General features: G+C 47.3%; 1 protein-coding gene and 2 non-coding genes across 3 annotated transcripts in view; all 3 read right to left on the bottom strand.

The window, feature by feature from the left end:
* Positions 1-11,794: 11,794 nt before the first annotated feature.
* Positions 11,795-24,303, bottom strand: part of LOC124013884 — a 75,266-nt gene continuing 62,757 nt past the window's right edge. The window contains exon 20 of the mRNA XM_046328435.1: positions 11,795-12,311. Within this exon, the coding sequence (XP_046184391.1) occupies positions 12,159-12,311 (153 nt within the window). The 3' untranslated portion in view covers positions 11,795-12,158. The remainder of the gene's footprint in view (positions 12,312-24,303) is intronic.
* On the bottom strand, positions 19,160-19,239 carry trnat-ugu. Its single transcript has one exon. It is a non-coding gene; the product is annotated as a tRNA-Thr (tRNA).
* trnat-ugu lies at positions 20,101-20,180 on the bottom strand. The gene has a single exon. It is a non-coding gene; the product is annotated as a tRNA-Thr (tRNA).

Here is a 24,303-nt window from a genome sequence, read left to right as displayed (position 1 = left end):
AACCCTTTATTTAACCAGGTATTTATATATATAACCCTTTATTTAACCAGGTATTTATATATATAACCCTAACCCTTTATTTAACCAGGTATTTATATATATAACCCTTTATTTAACCAGGTATTTATATATATAACCCTAACCCTTTATTTAACCAGGTATTTATATATATAACCCTTTATTTAACCAGGTATTTATATATATAACCCTTTATTTAACCAGGTATTTATATATATAACCCTAACCCTTTATTTAACCAGGTATGTATATATATAACCCTAACCCTTTATTTAACCAGGTATTTATATATATAACTCTAACCCTTTATTTAACCAGGTATTTATATATATATAACCCTAACCCTTTATTTAACCAGGTATTTATATATATAACCCTTTATTTAACCAGGTATTTATATATATAACCCTTTATTTAACCAGGTATTTATATATATAACCCTTTATTTAACCAGGTATGTATATATATAACCCTAACCCTTTATTTAACCAGGTATTTATATATATAACTCTAACCCTTTATTTAACCAGGTATTTATATATATATAACCCTAACCCTTTATTTAACCAGGTATTTATATATAACCCTTTATTTAACCAGGTATTTATATATATAACCCTTTATTTAACCAGGTATTTATATATATAACCCTAACCCTTTATTTAACCAGGTATTTATATATATAACCCTAACCCTTTATTTAACCAGGTATTTATATATATAACCCTTTATTTAACCAGGTATTTATATATATAACCCTAACCCTTTATTTAACCAGGTATTTAAATATATAACCCTAACCCTTTATTTAACCAGGTATTTATATATATAACCCTTCATTTAACCAGGTATTTATATATATAACCCTTTATTTAACCAGGTATTTATATATATAACCCTTTATTTAACCAGGTATTTATATATATAACCCTTTAGGTATTTATATATATAACCCTTTATTTAACCAGGTATTTATATATATAACCCTAACCCTTTATTTAACCAGGTATTTATATATATAACCCTAACCCTTTATTTAACCAGGTATTTATATATATAACCCTTTATTTAACCAGGTATTTATATATATATAACCCTTTATTTAACCAGGTATTTATATATATAACCATTTATTTGACCAGGTATTTATATATATAACCCTAACCCTTTATTTAACCAGGTATTTATATATATAACCCTAACCCTTTATTTAACCAGGTATTTATATATATAACCCTTTATTTAACCAGGTATTTATATATATAACCCTTTATTTAACCAGGTATTTATATATATAACCCTTTATTTAACCAGGTATTTATATATATAACTCTAACCCTTTATTTAACCAGGTATTTATATATATAACCCTAACCCTTTATTTAACCAGGTATTTATATATATTACCCTAACCCTTTATTTAACCAGGTATTTATATATATAACCCTAACCCTTTATTTAACCAGGTATTTATATATATAACCCTTTATTTAACCAGGTATTTATTTACATTTACATTTAAGTCATTTAGCAGACGCTCTTATCCAGAGCGACTTACAAATTGGTGCATTCACCTTATGACATCCAGTGGAACAACACTTTACAATAGTGCATCTAAATCTTTTTAAGGGGGGGGGGGGTGAGAATGATTACTTTATCCTATCCTAGGTATTCCTTAAAGAGGTGTGGTTTCAGGTGTCTCCGGAAGGTGGTGATTGACTCCGCTGTCCTGGCGTCGTGAGGGAGTTTGTTCCACCATTGGGGGGCCAGAGCAGCGAACAGTTTTGACTGGGCTGAGCGGGAACTGTACTTCCTCAGTGGTAGGGATGCGAGCAGGCCAGAGGTGGATGAACGCAGTGCCCTTGTTTGGGTGTAGGGCCTGATCAGAGCCTGGAGGTACTGAGGTGCCGTTCCCCTCACAGCTCCGTAGGCAAGCACCATGGTCTTGTAGCGGATGCGAGCTTCAACTGGAAGCCAGTGGAGAGAGCGGAGGAGCGGGGTGACGTGAGAGAACTTGGGACGGTTGAACACCAGACGGGCTGCGGCGTTCTGGATGAGTTGTAGGGGGTTGATGGCACAGGCAGGGATCCCAGCCAACAGCGAGTTGCAGTAATCCAGACGGGAGATGACAAGTGCCTGGATTAGGACCTGCGCCGCTTCCTGTGTGAGGCAGGGTCATACTCTGCGGATGTTGTAGAGCATGAACCTACAGGAACGGGCCACCGCCTTGATGTTAGTTGAGAATGACAGGGTGTTGTCCAGGATCATGCCAAGGTTCTTAGCGCTCTGGGAGGAGGACACAATGGAGTTGTCAACCGTGATGGCGAGATCATGGAACGGGCAGTCCTTCCCCGGGAGGAAGAGCAGCTCCGTCTTGCCGAGGTTCAGCTTGAGGTGGTGATCCGTCATCCACACTGATATGTCTGCCAGACATGCAGAAATGCGATTCGCCACCTGGTCATCAGAAGGGGGAAAGGAGAAGATTAATTGTGTGTCGTCTGCATAGCAATGATAGGAGAGACCATGTGAGGTTATGACAGAGCCAAGTGACTTGGTGTATAGCGAGAATAGGAGAGGGCCTAGAACAGAGCCCTGGGGGACACCAGTGGTGAGAGCGCGTGGTGAGGAGACAGATTCTCGCCACGCCACCTGGTAGGAGCGACCTGTCAGGTAGGACGCAATCCAAGCGTGGGCCGCGCCGGAGATGCCCAACTCGGAGAGGGTGGAGAGGAGGATCTGATGGTTCACAGTATCGAAGGCAGCCGATAGGTCTAGAAGGATGAGAGCAGAGGAGAGAGAGTTAGCTTTAGCAGTGCGGAGCGCCTCCGTGATACAGAGAAGAGCAGTCTTAGTTGAATGACTAGTCTTGAAACCTGACTGATTTGGATCAAGAAGGTCATTCTGAGAGAGATAGCGGGAGAGCTGGCCAAGGACAGCGCGTTCAAGAGTTTTGGAGAGGAAAGAAAGAAGGGATACTGGTCTGTAGTTGTTGACATCGGAGGGATCGAGTGTAGGTTTTTTCAGAAGGGGTGTAACTCCCTTAGAGTGGTAGAAAGTGGCTTTAGCAGCAGAGACAGAAGAGGAAAATGTAGAGAGGAGGGAGTGAAAGGATGCCAGGTCCGCAGGGAGGCGAGTTTTCCTCCATTTCCGCTCGGCTGCCCGGAGCCCTGTTCTGTGAGCTCGCAATGGGACCAGGTATTTATATATATAACCCTTTATTTAACAAGGTATTTATATATATAACCCTTTATTTAACAAGGTATTTATATATATAACCCTTTATTTAACCAGGTATTTATTTAACCAGGTATTTATATATATAACCCTAACCCTTTATTTAACCAGGTACGCCAGTTGAGAACAAGTTCTCATTTACAACTGCAACCTGGCCAAGATAAAGCAAAGCATTTCAACACAAACAACAACACTGAGTTACACATGGAATGAACAAAGTCAATAACACAATCGGAAAGTCTATATACAGTGTGTGCAAATGAGGTAAGATTAGGGAGGTAAGGCAATAAATAGGCCATGGTGGAGAAGTAATTACAATATAGCAGTTAAAACACTGGTAGATGTGTAGAAGATGAATGTGCAAGTAGAGATACTGGGGTGGAAAGGAGCAAGATAAATAAATAAATACAGTATGGGGATGAGATAGTTAGATGGACTATGTACAGGTGCAGTGATCTGTGAGCTGCTCTGACAGTAGTGATGTTGGTGAATCATTTGAGAAACCATGGCTGTTGAGTCTGCCAATAAGAATGCGGTGATTGACAGAGTCGAAAGCCTTGGCCAGTTCGATGAATACGGCTGCACAGTATTGTCTTTTATCGATAGTGGTTATGATATCGTTTAGGACCTTGAGCGTGGCTGAGGTGCAACCATGACCGGCTTGGGAACCAGATTGTATAGCGGAGAAGGTACGGTGGGATTCAAAGTGGTCGGTAATCTGTTTGTTAAGGCTTTCGAAGACCTTAGAAAGGCAGGGTAGGATGGATATAGGTCAATAACAGTTTGAGTCTAGAGTGTCTCCCCCTATGAAGAGTGGGATGACCGCGTTTGCTGTCCAATCTTTGGGAATCTCAGACGATACGAAAGAGAGGTTGAACAGGCTAAATAGGGGTTGCAACAATTTCGGCAGATAATCTTAGAAAGAGAGGGTCCAGAGTGTCTAGCCAGGCTGATTTGTAGGGGTCCAGATTTTGCAGCTCTTTCAGAACATCAGCTATCTGGATTTGGGTGAAGGATAAATGGGGGAGGGTTTGGCGAGTTGCTGTGGGGGGTGAATGCTGTTGACCGGGGTAGGAGTAGCCAGGTGGAAAGCATGGCCAGCCGTAGAAAAATGCTTATTGAATTTCTCAATTATAGTGGATGTATCAGTGGTGACAGTGTTTCCATTTCTTCAGTGCAGTGGGCATCTGGTAGGAGGTGTTCTTATTCTCCATGGACTTTACAGTGTCCCAGAACTTTTTTGAGATTGTGCTACAGGATGCAAATTTCTGTTTGAAAAAGCTGGCCTTAGCTTTCCTAACTGCCTGGATATAATTTGTTCCTAACTTCCCTGAAAAGTTGCATATCACGGGGGCTATTCGAAGCTAATGCAGAACGCCATAGGATGTTTTTGTGCTGGTCAAGGGCAGTCAGGTCTGGGGAGAACCAAGGGCTATATCTATTCCTGGTTCTACATTTTTTTAATGGGGCATGCTTATTTAAGATAGTGAGGAAGGCACTTTTAAAGATACCCGGGCCAGGTCGATTAGCAATGCCTGCTCGCTGAAGTTTTGTAAGGAGCGTTTGACAGTGATGAGGGGTGGTTGTTTGACCGCAGACCCATTACGGATGCAGGCAATGAGGTAGTGATCGCTGAGATCTTGGTTGAAAACAGCAGAGGTGTATTTAGAATGCAGGTTGTTCAGGATAATATCTATGAGGGTGCCCTTGTTTATGGATTTGGGGTTGTACCTGGTGGGTTCATTGATCATTTGTGTGAGATTGAGGGCATCAAGCTTTAGATTGTAGGATGGTGTTAAACAAGTCCCAGTTTAGGTGACCTAACAGCACAAACTCTGAAGATAGATGGGGGGCAATCAATTCACATATGGAGTCCAGAGCAAAGAGGGGGGCAGAGGCTTTCTGGAAAGGTGGATTTTTAAAAGTAGAATGTCGAATTGTTTGGGTACAGACCTGGATAGTAAGACAGAACTCTGCAGTAGATTGCAACACCAACCCCTTTGGTGGTTCTATCTTGTCGGAAAATGTTATCGTTAGGGATGAACATTTCAGGGTTTTCCTAAGCCGGGATTCAGACATGGCTAGGACATCCGGGTTGGCAGTGTGCTCTAGCAGTGAATAAAACAAACTTAGGGAGGAGGCTTGTAATGTTAACATGCATGAAATCAAGGCTTTTACGGTTACAGAAGTCATCAAAAGAGAGCGCCTGGGGAGTGGGAGTGGAGCTAGGCACTGCAGGGTAGTAGGTTTCAGGGCGCGATAGAATAGATTCAAGGCATAGTGTACAGACAAAGGTAAGGTAGGATGTGAGTACAGTGGAGGTAAACCTAGGTATTGAGTGATGATGAGAGAGACATTGTCTCTAGAAACATCAATTAAACCAGGTGATGTCATTCATGACATTTTTCTTTGTTGAGATAATCTAAGCACATAGGATCTAAAAAATATATATATTTCTGGTTGGTTTTTCTTTGGATTTTCTCCTACCAGATAAATTGTGTTTTAGTCTCATACAATATTTCAACATTTCTACAACCTTCAAAGTGTTTTCTATCCAATGGTACCAATTATATGCATGTCATGGCTTCTGGGCCTGAGTAACAGGCAGTTTACTTCGGGCACGTCAGTCAGGCAGAAATTCTGTTAAAAAGGACCCTAAAGAGTTCGGTCTTATTTCCATTTTTTACAACTTTTTGTAAAAACTCCTGGAACAGACAGGTTTCAGCGGTCAGGACCTTAAAAGAGCACATCCAAGCTATAGCCCACAATATATTACATACCGCAGGTTTTTAAAGGACTGGAGTGTTTCCATGGATACCGGTTGACTGATTGTCACATCCCTACAGGAACATTTTACATCTGGCTAGAAATGAATAAGTAGATTATCACATCCTTCATTGACTTATCGATTTAAACACTGTTTGTTTACCCAATTCAACAGGTAAATTTAAGCCTGTTTGAGACTAAATAGTGGCTAAAATATTGATGACTAAAATTACTTTCAAGACTTCCGCGGTAACACTCGCATCACACACACACACACACACACACACACACACACACACACACACACACACACACACACACACACACACACACACACACACACACACACACACACACACACACACACACACACAACACACACACACTACACACACACACTACACACACACACTACACACACACACTACACACACACACTACACAAACACACACACACACACACACACAACACACACACACAACACACACACACTACACACACACACTACACAAACACACAACACACACACACACTACACACACACACTACACAAACACACACACACACACACACTACACACATACACTACACAAACACACACACACACACGCACTACACACATACACTACACAAACACACACACGACACACACACGCACTACACACATACACTACACACACACACACACGACACACACACGCACTACACACATACACTACACACACACACACACGACACACACACGCACTACACACATACACTACACACACACACACACGACACACACACGCACTACACACAACACACACACGCACTACACACTCACACACTACACAAATTAACACTACACACACACACGACACACACACGCACTACACACATACACTACACAAACACACAACACACACACGCACTACACACACACACAACACACACACGCACCACACACATGCACTACACAAACACACAACACACACACGCACTACACACTCACACACTACACAAATGAACACTACACACACACTACACACATGCACTACACACACACAACACACACACGCACTACACACACACGCACTACACACACACACACACACACTACACACACTACACAAATTAACACTACACACACACTACACACATGTACTACACAAACACACTACACACACACACACTACACATCAGGACTGCATGATTTGTATAAAATATCTAATCACCTGGGTGAAAGCTTAGTAATTCCATCAGACACTGTTAAAACCTCAGGGTAAAGAGCATCACGTATGAAATGAGTTCATATGAATGAATACATACTGTGTTAACTGAATACAAAACCAAAATAATATTACCCAACATTTTTATAGACTACATATGATAATAGATAGGATTATTACATATTAACAAACATACATGGTTGACTGTTTATCTTTAGGTGGCTGGTTGCCTGTTTAACGTAGCTGGCTGGTTGCCTGTTTAACGTAGCTGGCTGGTTGCCTGTTTAATGTAGGTGTCTGGTTGACTGTTTAACGTAGCTGGCTGGTTGCCTGTTTAACGTAGCTGGCTGGTTGCCTGTTTAATGTAGGTGTCTGGTTGACTGTTTAACGTAGCTGGCTGGTTGCCTGTTTAACGTAGCTGGCTGGTTGCCTGTTTAATGTAGGTGTCTGGTTGACTGTTTAACGTAGCTGGCTGGTTGCCTGTTTAACGTAGCTGGCTGGTTGCCTGTTTAATGTAGGTGTCTGGTTGACTGTTTAACGTAACTGGCTGGTTGCCTGTTTAACGTAGCTGGCTGGTTGCCTGTTTAATGTAGGTGTCTGGTTGACTGTTTAACGTAGCTGGCTGGTTGCCTGTTTAACGTAGCTGGCTGGTTGCCTGTTTAACGTAGCTGGCTGGTTGCCTGTTTATCTTTAGGTGGCTGGTTGCCTGTTTAACGTAGATGGCTGGTTGCCTGTTTATCTTTAGGTGGCTGGTTGCCTGTTTACCGTAGGTGGCTGGTTGCCTGTTTATCTTTAGCTGGCTGGTTGCCTGTTTAACGTAGCTGTCTGGTTGCCTGTTTAACGTAGCTGGCTGGTTGCCTGTTTAACGTAGCTGGCTGGTTGCCTGTTTAATGTAGGTGTCTGGTTGACTGTTTAACGTAGCTGGCTGGTTGCCTGTTTAACGTAGCTGGCTGGTTGCCTGTTTAACGTAGCTGGCTGGTTGCCTGTTTATCTTTAGGTGGCTGGTTGCCTGTTTAACGTAGATGGCTGGTTGCCTGTTTATCTTTAGGTGGCTGGTTGCCTGTTTACCGTAGGTGGCTGGTTGCCTGTTTATCTTTAGCTGGCTGGTTGCCTGTTTAACGTAGCTGTCTGGTTGCCTGTTTAACGTAGCTGGCTGGTTGCCTGTTTAACGTAGCTGGCTGGTTGCCTGTTTAACGTAGCTGGCTGGTTGCCTGTTTATCATAGGTGGCTGGTTGCCTGTTTATCTTTAGGTGGCTGGTTGCCTGTTTAACGTAGCTGGCTGGTTGCCTGTTTAACGTAGCTGGCTGGTTGCCTGTTTAACGTAGCTGGCTGGTTGCCTGTTTATCTTTAGCTGGCTGGTTGCCTGTTTAACGTAGCTGTCTGGTTGCCTGTTTAACGTAGCTGGCTGGTTGCCTGTTTAACGTAGCTGGCTGGTTGCCTGTTTATCGTAGCTGGCTGGTTGCCTGTTTAACGTAGCTGGCTGGTTGCCTGTTTATCGTAGGTGTCTGGTTTTGTCCGAGGTGTTTTTCCCCAATCGTCATAAAGTAGGGGACCGTTATTCTTCAAGCGGTTAAATACATTTGTCGTGTTGTCGCCACAACTCTGAGGCACTTTTTGTACACTGGCATTTGGTTGACATGGTTACACCACATCAGGGGACCAGCATCTAACTGCGTGTTGAGTGAGAGAAGCCGCTTGTGATTGGTCAGCATCCTCTTTACATGTCGATTGTAGAGAGCGAATGAACGGAGTCGAGCGCATCTCACTGGGGGACGCAAAGAGAGGAGGAAATCTCAGCTTCTTGCCGTACGGATATCGATCACGTCACTATTGCAAGTTCGATCTTAATTTGATTAATCGTGCAACGCTACCACACACACACACACACACGCACACGCACACGCACACGCACACGCTCACGCACTCGCACACGCACACGAACACACACACACACACACACACACACACACACACACACACACACACACACACACACACACACACACACACACACACACACACACACACACACACACACACACAAATACATGTTCTACTGAGTTCAATACATTTAGTTGATTCCCTACTAAGTTCAATACATTTAGTTGATTCCCTACTAAATTGAATACATTTACTTGATTCCCTACTAAATTCAACACAATTTTGAATAATGCAGAATTCTGTTTAAAGTCTGGATTCCGTGATTCTGTCGGAGTTCTCATCAACGCAGGTTTGATAGGAACCTGGCTATGGGGGACCATATCAAATGTTGAGTTTAAGCCCCCTCTACAGTAAATAAGGTACTATTACAACTATAGCGGACTAAACTCTATGGGCCGGTTTCCTGGACAGAGATCAGTGTTTCTCCAGTCCTCTAGTCCCCCCAACAGCCCAACTCCAGTCCTCTAGTCCCCCCAACAGCCCAACTCCAGTCCTCCAACAGCCCAACTCCAATCCTCTAGTCCCCCCAACAGCTCAACTCCAGTCCTCTAGTCCCCCCAACAGCCCAACTCCAGTCCTCTAGTCCCCCCAACAGCCCAACTCCAGTCCTCCAACAGCCCAACTCCAGTCCTCTAGTCCCCCCAACAGCCCAACTCCAGTCCTCCACCAGCCCAACTCCAGTCCTCTAGTCCCCCAACAGCCCAACTCCAGTCCTCTATACTCCCCAACAGCCCAACTCCAGTCCTCTAGTCCCCCCAACAGCCCAACTCCAGTCCTCTAGTCCCCCCAACAGCCCAACTCCAGTCCTCCAACAGCCCAACTCCAATCCTCTAGTCCCCCCAACAGCTCAACTCCAGTCCTCTAGTCCCCCCAACAGCCCAACTCCAGTCCTCTAGTCCCCCAACAGCCCAACTCCAGTCCTCTAGTCCCCCCAACAGCCCAACTCCAGTCCTCTAGTCCCCCAACAGCCCAACTCCAGTCCTCGAGACTCCCCAACAGCCCAACTCCAGTCCTCTGGACTCCCCAACAGCCCAACTCCAGTCCTCAAGTCCCCCAATAGCCCAACTCCAGTCCTCAAGTCCCCTAGTCCCCCAACAGCCCAACTCCCGTCCTCTAGTCCCCTCAACAGACCAACTCCAGTCCTCTAGTCCCCCCAACAGCCCAACTCCAGTCCCCTTAACAGCCCAACTCCAGTCCTCTAACAGCCCAACTCCAGTCCTCTAGTCCCCTCAACAGCCCAACTCCAGTCCTCTAACAGCCCAACTCCAGTCCTCTAACAGCCCAACTCCAGTCTCCCCAACAGCCCAACTCCAGTCCTCTAACAGCCCAACTCCAGTCCTCTAACAGCCCAACTCCAGTCCTCTAACAGCCCAACTCCAGTCCTCTAACAGCCCAACTCCAGTTCTCCAACAGCCCAACTCCAGTGCTGCTTTTTGATACTGAGTCACAGCTTTAGAAAGCCGCACGTAACACCCTGGACCAGAGCTGGAGATTAGAGTGATGTGGACACGTAACACCCTGGACCAGAGCTGGAGATTAGAGTGATGTGGACACGTAACACCCTGGACCAGAGCTGGAGATTAGAGTGATGTGGACACGTAACACCCTGGACCAGAGCTGGAGATTAGAGTGATGTGGACACGTAACACCCTGGACCAGAGCTGGAGATTAGAGTGATGTGGACATGTAACACCCTGGACCAGAGCTGGAGATTAGAGTGATGTGGACACGTAACACCCTGGACCAGAGCTGGAGATTAGAGTGATGTGGACACGTAACACCCTGGACCAGAGCTGGAGATTAGAGTGATGTGGACACGTAACACCCTGGACCAGAGCTGGTGATTAGAGTGATGTGGACACTTTAGCCAATAACAAATAAAGTCTACATCCCAAATGGGCCCTGGTCTAAAATAGTGCACTAGATAGGGAATAGGGTGCCACTTGCCTGGTCCCAGATCTGTTTGTGCTGTCTGGCCAACTCCTATGGTCATTGTCACGCCTGAGTTGGCCAGACAGCACCAACAGGTCTGGGACCAGGCTAGACAGAATGTATATTTTAATTTCCCCATAACACAATATAATGAACCGTTAGTCTCTAGGGGCGGACTGGGACCAGAAATCGGACCATTTCTTATACACCGGCCCATTTTCTTCCTTAAGGCTCCCATTTTTAGACAAATCGTGACACATTTGAACAAAACCCCCCAAAACTATTTAGACAGGCCCACTGGGCTAAAAATGGACCAGCCCATCTGGCATTTGCCTGAACTGTCCTGTGGCCAGTCCACCCCTGTTAGACACTGGCCATACTCAGGCCGCTGTGCATGCTGGGAGAAGAGACGAAGCATGAATCGATTGCTTCTCTCCTCTCCAACTATCCTGACACAACAATGGTAGGTTATATAATTAATGATCATTGTGTGAAAAGGGTGGAAGACAGAAAAAAATGGGTCAGGCTAAATTAATTCTTGACTACACACACGCACACACACACACACACACACACACACACACACACACACACACACACACACACACACACACACACACACACACACACACACACACACACACACACACACACACACACACACACACACACACACACACACACCAGTCAGTACAATGTACAGGTATTTATTTACATAAAAAATACAGTATAAAGTTGTTAAGATGTGAAAAATACATTCTGTGCAGTGTTCATGGTTAGAGATGGGTACAGAAACTGTATTTAAGTGTTCTGAAAAATGTAACATTATTCTGTCATAATGTTGTCATAATGTTGTCATAATGTTGTCATAATGCTGTCATAATGCTGTCATAGTGATGTCATAATGCTCTCATAATGCTGTCATAGTGATGTCATAATGCTGTCATAATGCTGTCATTGCTGCCCATTTCTGGAGCCATTTAAAACACAGCACATACACTTCAATACATATTATAAAATTCCATCATTCCAAGTCCATTATTGAATTCCCAGAATCAGCCAGCCATCCAGAGGGTGAAGGGGATGAGGAGGGTGGGTATGGCGGTGTAGGACGACATTCCAAGATAGACCACAGACAGAATTCCCAGGAACGCCGTCAGCGGAACACTCCTGTGATCCCGGATGACAGATTTCAGCCAATCACAGAACTAAAACCAAAACAAGAGGAAAGATGAGGACTTCATGGTTTATAATGAAGCAATAAGGCCAAAGGAGGTGTGGTATATGGCCAATATACCACGGCTAAGGGATGTTCTTAGGCAACGACGCAACGCGGAGTGCCTGAATACAGACCTTAGCCGTGGTATATTGGCCGTATACCCCAAACCCCCTGAGGTGCCTTATTGATATTATAAACTGGTTACCAACATAATTAGAGCAGTAAAAATACATGTTTTGTCATACCCGTGGTATACGATCTGATATACCAAGGCGTCAGCCAATCAGTATTCAGGGCTACAACCACCCAGTTTATAATATAGTGATAGAGAGGGGAAGATGAGGACTTTAGGACACCTCATGGTTTATATTATAGTGAGAGAGAGAGGAACATTTAGAGGGTGTGTGTGTGTGTGGGGGTGGGGGATACCATAAAGCTGTGCCATAAAGCTGCAGACCCCTAGGTAGAACACGGTGGAAGGCTGGCTTACAGGGAGGAGAATATCATCAGTGTTAAACCTTGTGTCCTGTAGTAGACCAGGTCTCCCGAGTGGCACAGCGGTCTAAGGCACTGCATGTCAGTGGTACAGTCCCTGGTTCGATTCCAGGCTGTGTCAAAACCGGCCGTGATTGGGAGTCCCGTAGGGCAGGCTCACAATTGACCCAGCGCCGTTAGGGTTTGGCTGGGAGTAGGCTGTCATTGTAAATAAGAATTTGTTCTTAACTAGTTAAATCAAATTAAAAAATGAAGACTATCTTTGTACATTGGGTCACTATCAGTTAAAGTACAGTTTAATTTGACTCTTGGTCCTTTGGCAAAGTTAAAACTTTACTTTAAGACAAAAACACATTTCTGTGGTTATGAGGACATCTACAAGTATGTCTTAGTCTCTCACTGGTTCTGAAGTATTAAGTGCTACAGTATGTTATTCTGTCTCTGCTTCTGCTCTGCGGTAGCCGGTTTGTATAAGTTACACTCAAATATTTTATGTCTAAAGTCATTGAATAAGTTTCCATCCAATCCAAACCATTTTGGGGGGGTGATCATGGTTAGTCTATGAAGGTGGAGAAAACCTTAGCTCCCTCCCAGCCACGCTGCTGCCAGGCCTCAGCTCTGAAATCACCTCCACAAATACTGTCGTGATTTGATGTGTTGAAAAGGATTCAATGGGTCCGTTGTTCTCTCTCTCTCTCTCTCTCTGTCTCTCTCTCTCTCTCTGTCTCTCTCTCCCTCTGTCTCTCTCTCTCTCTGTCTCTCTCTGTCTCTGTCTCTCCCTCTGTCTCTCTCTCCCTCTGTCTCTGTCTCTCTCTGTCTCTGTCTCTCTCTCCCTCTGTCTCTCTCTCTCTCTGTCTCTCTCTGTCTCTCTCTCCCTCTGTCTCTCTCTCCCTCTGTCTCTCTCTCTCTCTGTCTCTCTCTGTCTCTCTCTCCCTCTGTCTCTCTCTCTCTCTGTCTCTCTCTGTCTCTCTCTCCCTCTGTCTCTCTCTGTCTCTGTCTCTCTCTCTCTCTCTGTCTCTCTCTCCCTCTGTCTCTCTCTCTCTCTGTCTCTCTCTGTCTCTCTCTCCCTCTGTCTCTCTCTCTCTCTGTCTCTCTCTGTCTCTCTCTCTCTCTCTCGCTCTCATTTTGTTGAGAAACTACCAACGAGACAGATTTCCCACTAACATTGAGCCAGTGAAGTCACACTGGTTAAAATCAACGTTGTTTTCCCCACGTCATTTCAATGTCATGACGTGGGAACCAATGTGGAAAAGATGTTGAATTATGAAAAGTGCTGGTTAAAATTATCTTCAACTCCTTTCTGTGCCTTCTATTAAATTCTGTGCTACATTTGTATCCTAGTTTATTTACTTATTATTACTCTTGTATTCATTTGTTGTTGTTGTTGTTGTTGTTGTTGTTGTTGTTGTTGTTGTTGTTGTTGTTGTTGCCCTGTGTACATGTCCGTATGAGGAATTGTTGTTGTTGTTGTTGTTGTTGTTTGTTCTCTTGCCAGCTTCATTGCTTTGGTCTAAATTGCCCTGTGTACATCATGTCCCTGGTCTAAGGAATAAACAATAGGGTGTTTTCCCAGCATGTTCACTACATTAGGAATAGGCCTGAGTCTGGTCAGTGTCCAGATCGGTTTGTTCTCTTGCCAGCTTCATTGGGCCCTGGTCTAAATTAGCAATAGGGTGTAGTTTGGGATCTGCGGTAAGGGGCCCTGGTCTAAAGTAGTTCACTACATTAGGAATAGGGTGTAGTTTGGGATCTGCGGTAAGGGGCCCTGGTCTAAAGTAGTTCACTACATTAGGAATAGGGTGTAGTTTGGGATCTGCGGTAATGGGCCCTGGTCTAAAGTAGTTCACTACATTAGGAATAGGGTGTAGTTTGGGATCTGCGGTAATGGGCCCTGGTCTAAAGTAGTTCACTACATTAGGAATAGGGTGTAGTTTGGGATCTGCGGTAAGGGGCCCTGGTCTAAAGTAGTTCACTACATTAGGAATAGGGTGTAGTTTGGGATCTGCGGTTAGTTTGAGATTTAATATTCAGCTCTTCTAACTTTAATAAGTCGCAAATGATTTGAGCTACATTTTTTTACCTTGATTTAGGTAGGCAAGTCGGTTAAAGGACAAATTCTTATTTAGAACGACAGCCTACGCCATCCAAACCTGGTCCAATCACGCACCACCCTTTGGGACCCCCAAGCACAGCCAGACGTGACGCAGACTGGATTTCAATCAGGCACTGCAGGGGCACCTCTTCACACCGAGATGCAGTGTCTTAGACCACTGTGTCACTCAGGAGGCCTACATTCCTCGGGTTAGGCTCTTTACGTAGGAAAAAAAATGTCTATAACATTCGAGATATCGTATTTTTTCGATTCCAACCTGAGTTTCATAATCACACGGCAACTTGTAGGCAACGTTTTAACGCTAGCTAACCCTGAAACTACACTGCAGACGTTAGTACACACATCCCTGGGTCGCTCCTCTTTTCAGTTCGCTGCAGCTAGCGACTGGAACGAGCTGCAACAAAACACTCAAACTGGACAGTTTTATCTCAATCTCTTCTTTCAAAGACTCAATCATGGACACTCTTACTGACAGTTGTGGCTGCTTTGTGTGATGTATTGTTGTCTTTACCTTCTTGCCCAATAATGTTTGTATCATGTTTTGTGTTGCTACCATGTTCTTGTTATGTTGTGTTGCTACCATGTTGTGTTGCTACCATGTTCTTGTTATGTTGTGTTCCCTACCATGTTGTGTTGCAACCATGTTCTTGTTGTGTTGCTACCATGTTCTTGTTATGTTGTGTTCCCTACCATGTTGTGTTGCTACCATGTTCTTGTTATGTTGTGTTCCCTACCATGTTGTGTTGCTACCATGTTGTGTTGCTACCATGTTCTTGTTATGTTGTGTGCCCTACCATGTTGTGTTGCTACCATGTTCTTGTTAAGTTGTGTTCCCTACCATGTTGTGTTGCTACCATGTTCTTAGGTTGTTGCTACCATGTTGTGTTGCTACCATGTTCTTGTTATGTTGTGTTCCCTACCATGTTGTGTTGCTACCATGTTCTTGTTATGTTGTGTTGCTACCATGTTCTTGTGATGTTGTGATGCTACCATGTTGTGTTGCTACCATGTTGTTGTGATGTTGTGATGTTACCATGCTGTTGTCTTAGGTCTCTCTTTATGTAGTTGTGTTGCTACCATGTTGTTGTGATGCTACCATGCTGTTGTCTTAGGTCTCTCTTTATGTAGTTGTGTTGTCTCTCTTGTCATGATGTGTATTTTTAATGTGCATTTTAAATTATTCTATATTTTTTTTATCCTCCGGTCCCCGCAGGAGGCCTTTCGGTAGGCCGTCATTGTGAATGATAATTTGTTCTTAACTGACTTGCCTAGTTAAATAAATAATACCATGAAAAAATGATGTAGGCAGCCTGGTCCACAACCAATGCAACTATTTAGGGACCGTCAACAAAGTGCATGATCACAATATTCATATTTAAATAGCTCTCCAACCATGTGACTTAGCAACCGCATTTCAGCTGTCCATTATTCCTTACATAGAGAGGCATGTTGCACACCTTTGGTTTTCTTATAAAAACAATTACATTTTTTTATAAATAAATACTGTATATACAGTACCCGTCAAAAGTTTGGACACACCTACTCATTCAAGGGTTATTCTTTATTTTTTACTATTTTCTACATTGTAAAGAAGACATCAAAACTATGAAATAACACATATGGAATCATGTAGTAACCAAAAAAAGTGTTAAACAAATCAAAATATATTTTACATTTGAGATTCTTCAAAGTAGCCACCCTTTGCCTTGACGACAGCTTTGCACGCTCTTGGACTCTCTTGCCTTGTGGTCTCAGAGTCTTTCACGCGCCAAACTCCAGGCATGCTGTCATGTGCCTTTTTCTCAGGAGTGGCTTCCGTCTGGCCACTCTCCCATAAAGCCTAGATTGGTGAAGCGCAGTAGAGACTTCTGTCCTTCTTGCAGGTTCTTCCAGCTCAGATAAGGAACTCTGTAGTTCTGTCAGAGTGATCATTGGGTTCTTGGTCACCTCCCTGACCAAGGTCCTTCTTGCCCGGGTTCTCAGTTTGGTTGGACGGTCAGCTCTAGGCAGAGTCTGGGTAGTTCAATATTTTTTCTATTTCCCAATGATGGAGAACACTGTGGGTACACTCAAAATGGCTGCCAGTCCACTCATTATACCATCATTGACTTGAATGGAGAGACCCTTTCTATTCATTCTATTTCTATGGTCCCTACCCCGTGAACAATACAAAAGTTGGTTTCAGGTGCCTAGGTCATGTGATCAAGGAGCTATTGAATTGTAAGTTATTTGTAATAAATATATATATTTTTTAAAACACGTTGAAATAATTTCATGACAAAACCAAAGGGTGTGCAACATGTCTCTCTGTGTAAGGAATAATAGACAGCTGACATTAGATTTGAATATTGTGATCATGCACTTTGTTGACTGTCCCAGGCTGTCTTCACTGTTGCCATGTAATTATGTACACATTGTTTTCCTTCATAGCTATTGTTTGATAGCTATCTCAAATCATTTGACGGGGGCTCCCAAGTGGCGCAGAGGTATAAGGCAATGCATCTCAGTACAAACCCTGGTTCAATTCCAGACTATCACAGCCAGCCATGATTGGGAGTCCCATAGTGCAGTGAACAATTGGCCCAGCATCGTCAGGGTTTGGCCGGGATAGGCAGTCATTGTAAATCACAATTTGATCTTAACTGACTTGCCTAGTTAAATAAAAAGGTCAAATAAATATTGAAGTTTAAATACCAAACTAATTTCACAAAGGTCCATACCTCAATTCACTCTTATAGTAGAGCCAATGGAACAGAACCCGCTAACGGGTTCTCTAGAACAGAGCGCGCTAAGAAATGAGAGCTCTTTTCAAAAGGACTTCTTCCTGCCTTGTGTTCCATGAACAACTGTTAAAAGCAACAGATGGGGACATTAAAATTGGAATGGGCTCATTTAAAACAAACTCAGGCTCTCACCAGGGCCCATCAGACCTGCAGACTCCGAAGCCTTGTCAGCCTACCAACTCAAAGTAGCGCAAATTGCCTATTTTAAATACTGCGATGATACATTGTCTTTCCATAGTTCTCTAAGTCTGGTCTGGAGTTTGATCATGTTTGCGTGAAAAAATGGCACCCTAATCACCTTGGGGCACAACTTTAGACCAGAGCAGGGCCCTACATTAGACCAGAGTAGGGCACTACTTTAGACCAGAGCAGTGCACTACATTCGACCAGAGCAGGACACTACAGTAGACCAGAGCAGGGCCCTACAGTAGACCAGAGCAGGGCGCTACAGTAGACCAGAGCAGGGCCCTACTTTAGACCAGAACAGGGCCCTACAGTAGACCAGAGCAGGGCCCTACAGTAGACCAGAGCAGGGCCCTACTTTAGACCAGAGCAGGGCCCTACAGTAGACCAGAGCAGTGCCCTACTTTAGACCAGAGCAGTGCACTATATTAGACCAGAGCAGGGCCCTAATTTAGACCAGAGCAGGAACCTACATTAGACCAGAGCAGGACACTAATTTAGACCAGAGCAGGACACTAATTTAGACCAGAGCGGGGCCCTACATTAGACCAGAGCGGGGCCCTACAGTAGACCAGAGCGGGGCCCTACATTAGACCAGAGCGGGGCCCTACATTAGAACAGAGCGGGGCCCTACATTAGAACAGAGCGGGGCCCTACATTAGACCAGAGCGGGGCCCTACATTAGACCAGAGCGGGGCCCTACATTAGACCAGAGCGGGGCCCTACATTAGACCAGAGCGGGGCCCTACATTAGACCAGAGCGGGGCCCTACATTAGACCAGAGCGGGGCCCTACATTAGACCAGATCGGGGCCCTACATTAGACCAGAGCGGGACCCTACAGTAGACCAGAGCAGGGCACTACATTAGACCAGAGCAGGGCCCTACATTAGACCAGAGCCCTAATCTAGACCAGAGCGGGGCCCTAAATTAGGCCAGAGCAGGGCCCTTGTTTAAACCAGAGCAGGGCCCTACATTAGACCAGAGCGGGGCCCTACATTAGACCAGAGCCCTAATCTAGACCAGAGCGGGGCCCTACATTAGACCAGAGCGGGGCCCTACATTAGAACAGAGCGGGGCCCTACATTAGACCAGAGCCCTAATCTAGACCAGAGCGGGGCCCTAAATTAGGCCAGAGCGGGGCCCTAATTTAGACCAGAGCGGGGCCCTACAGTAGACCAGAGCATAATATAATAATATATATGCCATTTAGCAGACGCTTTTATCCAAAGCGACTTACAGTCATGTGTGCATACATTCTACGTGTGGGTGGTCCCGGGAATCGAACCCACTACCCTGGCGTTACAAGCGCCATGCTCTACCAACTGAGCTACACAGGACCACCTGCAGGGCCCTAAATTAGGCCAGAGCAGGGCCCTTGTTTAAACCAGAGCAGGGCCCTACATTAGACCAGAGCGGGGCCCTACATTAGACCAGAGCAGGGCCCTACATTAGACCAGAGCCCTAATCTAGACCAGAGCGGGGCCCTAAATTAGGCCAGAGCAGGGCCCTTGTTTAAACCAGAGCAGGGCCCTACATTAGACCAGAGCGGGGCCCTACATTAGACCAGAGCAGGGCCCTACATTAGACCAGAGCGGGGCCCTAATCTAGACCAGAGCGGGGCCCTACATTAGACCAGAGCGGGGCCCTACATTAGACCAGAGCGGGGCCCTACATTAGACCAGAGCGGGGCCCTACATTAGACCAGAGCCTAATCTAGACCAGAGCGGGGCCCTACATTAGACCAGAGCGGGGCCCTACATTAGACCAGAGCCCTAATCTAGACCAGAGCGGGGCCCTAAATTAGACCAGAGCCCTAATCTAGACCAGAGCGGGGCCCTAAATTAGACCAGAGCGGGGCCCTACATTAGAACAGAGCGGGGCCCTACAGTAGACCAGAGCGGGGCCCTACATTAGACCAGAGCGGGGCCCTACATTAGAACAGAGCGGGGCCCTACATTAGAACAGAGCGGGGCCCTACAGTAGACCAGAGCGGGGCCCTACATTAGACCAGAGCGGGGCCCTACATTAGAACAGAGCGGGGCCCTACATTAGAACAGAGCGGGGCCCTACAGTAGACCAGAGCAGGGCCCTAATTTAGACCAGAGCGGGGCCCTACAGTAGACCAGAGCATAATATAATAATATATATGCCATTTAGAGACCATCCAAAGCGACTTACAGTCATGTGTGCATACATTCTACGTGTGGGTGGTCCCGGGAATCGAACCCACTACCCTGGCGTTACAAGCGCCATGCTCTACCAACTGAGCTACACAGGACCACCTGCAGGGCCCTAAATTAGGCCAGAGCAGGGCCCTTGTTTAAACCAGAGCAGGGCCCTACATTAGACCAGAGCGGGGCCCTACATTAGACCAGAGCAGGGCCCTACATTAGACCAGAGCCTAATCTAGACCAGAGCGGGGCCCTAAATTAGGCCAGAGCAGGGCCCTTGTTTAAACCAGAGCAGGGCCCTACATTAGACCAGAGCGGGGCCCTACATTAGACCAGAGCAGGGCCCTACATTAGACCAGAGCGGGGCCCTAATCTAGACCAGAGCGGGGCCCTACATTAGACCAGAGCGGGGCCCTACATTAGACCAGAGCGGGGCCCTACATTAGACCAGAGCGGGGCCCTACATTAGACCAGAGCCCTAATCTAGACCAGAGCGGGGCCCTACATTAGACCAGAGCGGGGCCCTACATTAGACCAGAGCCCTAATCTAGACCAGAGCGGGGCCCTAAATTAGACCAGAGCCCTAATCTAGACCAGAGCGGGGCCCTAAATTAGGCCAGAGCAGGGCCCTTGTTTAAACCAGAGCAGGGCCCTACATTAGACCAGAGCGGGGCCCTACATTAGACCAGAGCGGGGCCCTACATTAGACCAGAGCAGGGCCCTACATTAGACCAGAGCAGGGCCCTACATTAGACCAGAGCGGGGCCCTACATTAGACCAGAGCGGGGCCCTACATTAGACCAGAGCGGGGCCCTACATTAGACCAGAGCAGGGCCCTACATTAGACCAGAGCAGGGCCCTACATTAGACCAGAGCGGGGCCCTACATTAGACCAGAGCGGGGCCCTACATTAGACCAGAGCGGGGCCCTACATTAGACCAGAGCGGGGCCCTACATTAGAACAGAGCGGGGCCCTACATTAGACCAGAGCGGGGCCCTACAGTAGACCAGAGCGGGGCCCTACAGTAGACCAGAGCAGGGCCCTACATTAGACCAGAGCAGGGCCCTTGTTTAAACCAGAGCAGGGCCCTACATTAGAACAGAGCGGGGCCCTACAGTAGACCAGAGCAGGGCCCTACATTAGAACAGAGCGGGGCCCTACAGTAGACCAGAGCAGGGCCCTACATTAGACCAGAGCGGGGCCCTACATTAGACCAGAGCGGGGCCCTACATTAGACCAGAGCAGGGCCCTACATTAGACCAGAGCAGGGCCCTACATTAGACCAGAGCGGGGCCCTACATTAGAACAGAGCGGGGCCCTACAGTAGACCAGAGCAGGGCCCTACATTAGAACAGAGCGGGGCCCTACAGTAGACCAGAGCAGGGCCCTACATTAGACCAGAGCAGGGCCCTACATTAGACCAGAGCGGGGCCCTACATTAGACCAGAGCGGGGCCCTACATTAGACCAGAGCAGGGCCCTACAGTAGACCAGAGCAGGGCCCTTGTTTAAACCAGAGCAGGGCCCTACATTAGACCAGAGCGGGGCCCTACATTAGACCAGAGCGGGGCCCTACATTAGACCAGAGCAGGGCCCTACATTAGACCAGAGCGGGGCCCTACATTAGACCAGAGCGGGGCCCTACATTAGACCAGAGCGGGGCCCTACATTAGAACAGAGCGGGGCCCTACATTAGACCAGAGCGGGGCCCTACAGTAGACCAGAGCGGGGCCCTACAGTAGACCAGAGCAGGGCCCTACATTAGACCAGAGCAGGGCCCTTGTTTAAACCAGAGCAGGGCCCTACATTAGAACAGAGCGGGGCCCTACAGTAGACCAGAGCAGGGCCCTACATTAGCCCAGAGCGGGGCCCTAAATTAGGCCAGAGCAGGGCCCTTGTTTAAACCAGAGCAGGGCCCTACATTAGACCAGAGCGGGGCCCTACATTAGACCAGAGCAGGGCCCTACATTAGACCAGAGCGGGGCCCTAATCTAGACCAGAGCGGGGCCCTACATTAGACCAGAACGGGGCCCTACATTAGACCAGAGCGGGGCCCTACATTAGACCAGAGCGGGGCCCTACATTAGACCAGAGCCCTAATCTAGACCAGAGCGGGGCCCTAAATTAGGCCAGAGCAGGGCCCTACATTAGACCAGATCGGGGCCCTACATTAGACCAGAGCGGGGCCCTACATTAGAACAGAGCGGGGCCCTACATTAGACCAGAGCGGGGCCCTACATTAGACCAGAGCGGGGCCCTACATTAGACCAGAGCGGGGCCCTACATTAGCCCAGAGCGGGGCCCTAAATTAGGCCAGAGCAGGGCCCTTGTTTAAACCAGAGCAGGGCCCTACATTAGACCAGAGCGGGGCCCTACATTAGACCAGAGCAGGGCCCTACATTAGACCAGAGCGGGGCCCTAATCTAGACCAGAGCGGGGCCCTACATTAGACCAGAGCGGGGCCCTACATTAGACCAGAGCGGGGCCCTACATTAGACCAGAGCGGGGCCCTACATTAGACCAGAGCCCTAATCTAGACCAGAGCGGGGCCCTAAATTAGGCCAGAGCAGGGCCCTTGTTTAAACCAGAGCAGGGCCCTACATTAGACCAGAGCGGGGCCCTACATTAGACCAGAGCGGGGCCCTACATTAGACCAGAGCAGGGCCCTACATTAGACCAGAGCAGGGCCCTACATTAGACCAGAGCGGGGCCCTACATTAGACCAGAGCGGGGCCCTACATTAGACCAGAGCGGGGCCCTACATTAGACCAGAGCAGGGCCCTACATTAGACCAGAGCAGGGCCCTACATTAGACCAGAGCGGGGCCCTACATTAGACCAGAGCGGGGCCCTACATTAGACCAGAGCGGGGCCCTACATTAGACCAGAGCGGGGCCCTACATTAGACCAGAGCGGGACCCTACATTAGACCAGAGCGGGGCCCTACATTAGACCAGAGCGGGGCCCTACATTAGACCAGAGCGGGGCCCTACATTAGAACAGAGCGGGGCCCTACATTAGACCAGAGCGGGGCCCTACAGTAGACCAGAGCGGGGCCCTACAGTAGACCAGAGCAGGGCCCTACATTAGACCAGAGCAGGGCCCTTGTTTAAACCAGAGCAGGGCCCTACATTAGAACAGAGCGGGGCCCTACAGTAGACCAGAGCGGGGCCCTACAGTAGACCAGAGCAGGGCCCTACATTAGACCAGAGCAGGGCCCTTGTTTAAACCAGAGCAGGGCCCTACATTAGAACAGAGCGGGGCCCTACAGTAGACCAGAGCAGGGCCCTACATTAGCCCAGAGCGGGGCCCTAAATTAGGCCAGAGCAGGGCCCTTGTTTAAACCAGAGCAGGGCCCTACATTAGACCAGAGCGGGGCCCTACATTAGACCAGAGCAGGGCCCTACATTAGACCAGAGCGGGGCCCTAATCTAGACCAGAGCGGGGCCCTACATTAGACCAGAGCGGGGCCCTACATTAGACCAGAGCGGGGCCCTACATTAGACCAGAGCGGGGCCCTACATTAGACCAGAGCCCTAATCTAGACCAGAGCGGGGCCCTAAATTAGGCCAGAGCAGGGCCCTACATTAGACCAGATCGGGGCCCTACATTAGACCAGAGCGGGGCCCTACATTAGAACAGAGCGGGGCCCTACATTAGACCAGAGCGGGGCCCTACATTAGACCAGAGCGGGGCCCTACATTAGACCAGAGCGGGGCCCTACATTAGCCCAGAGCGGGGCCCTAAATTAGGCCAGAGCAGGGCCCTTGTTTAAACCAGAGCAGGGCCCTACATTAGACCAGAGCGGGGCCCTACATTAGACCAGAGCGGGGCCCTACATTAGACCAGAGCGGGGCCCTACATTAGACCAGAGCGGGACCCTACATTAGACCAGAGCGGGGCCCTACATTAACCAGAGCGGGGCCCTACATTAGACCAGAGCGGGGCCCTACATTAGAACAGAGCGGGGCCCTACATTAGACCAGAGCGGGGCCCTACAGTAGACCAGAGCGGGGCCCTGGTAGACCAGAGCAGGGCCCTACATTAGACCAGAGCAGGGCCCTTGTTTAAACCAGAGCAGGGCCCTACATTAGAACAGAGCGGGGCCCTACAGTAGACCAGAGCAGGGCCCTACATTAGCCCAGAGCGGGGCCCTACATTAGACCAGAGCGGGGCCCTACATTAGACCAGAGCGGGGCCCTACATTAGACCAGAGCGGGGCCCTACATTAGACC

Source organism: Oncorhynchus gorbuscha, linkage group LG25 (genome assembly GCF_021184085.1).
Source record: "Oncorhynchus gorbuscha isolate QuinsamMale2020 ecotype Even-year linkage group LG25, OgorEven_v1.0, whole genome shotgun sequence".
In the NCBI taxonomy this organism is placed as follows: Eukaryota; Metazoa; Chordata; class Actinopteri; order Salmoniformes; family Salmonidae; genus Oncorhynchus; species Oncorhynchus gorbuscha.
The sequence above is the reverse complement of the archived record's forward strand: the minus strand, read 5'-3'. Positions and strand labels throughout refer to the sequence as shown.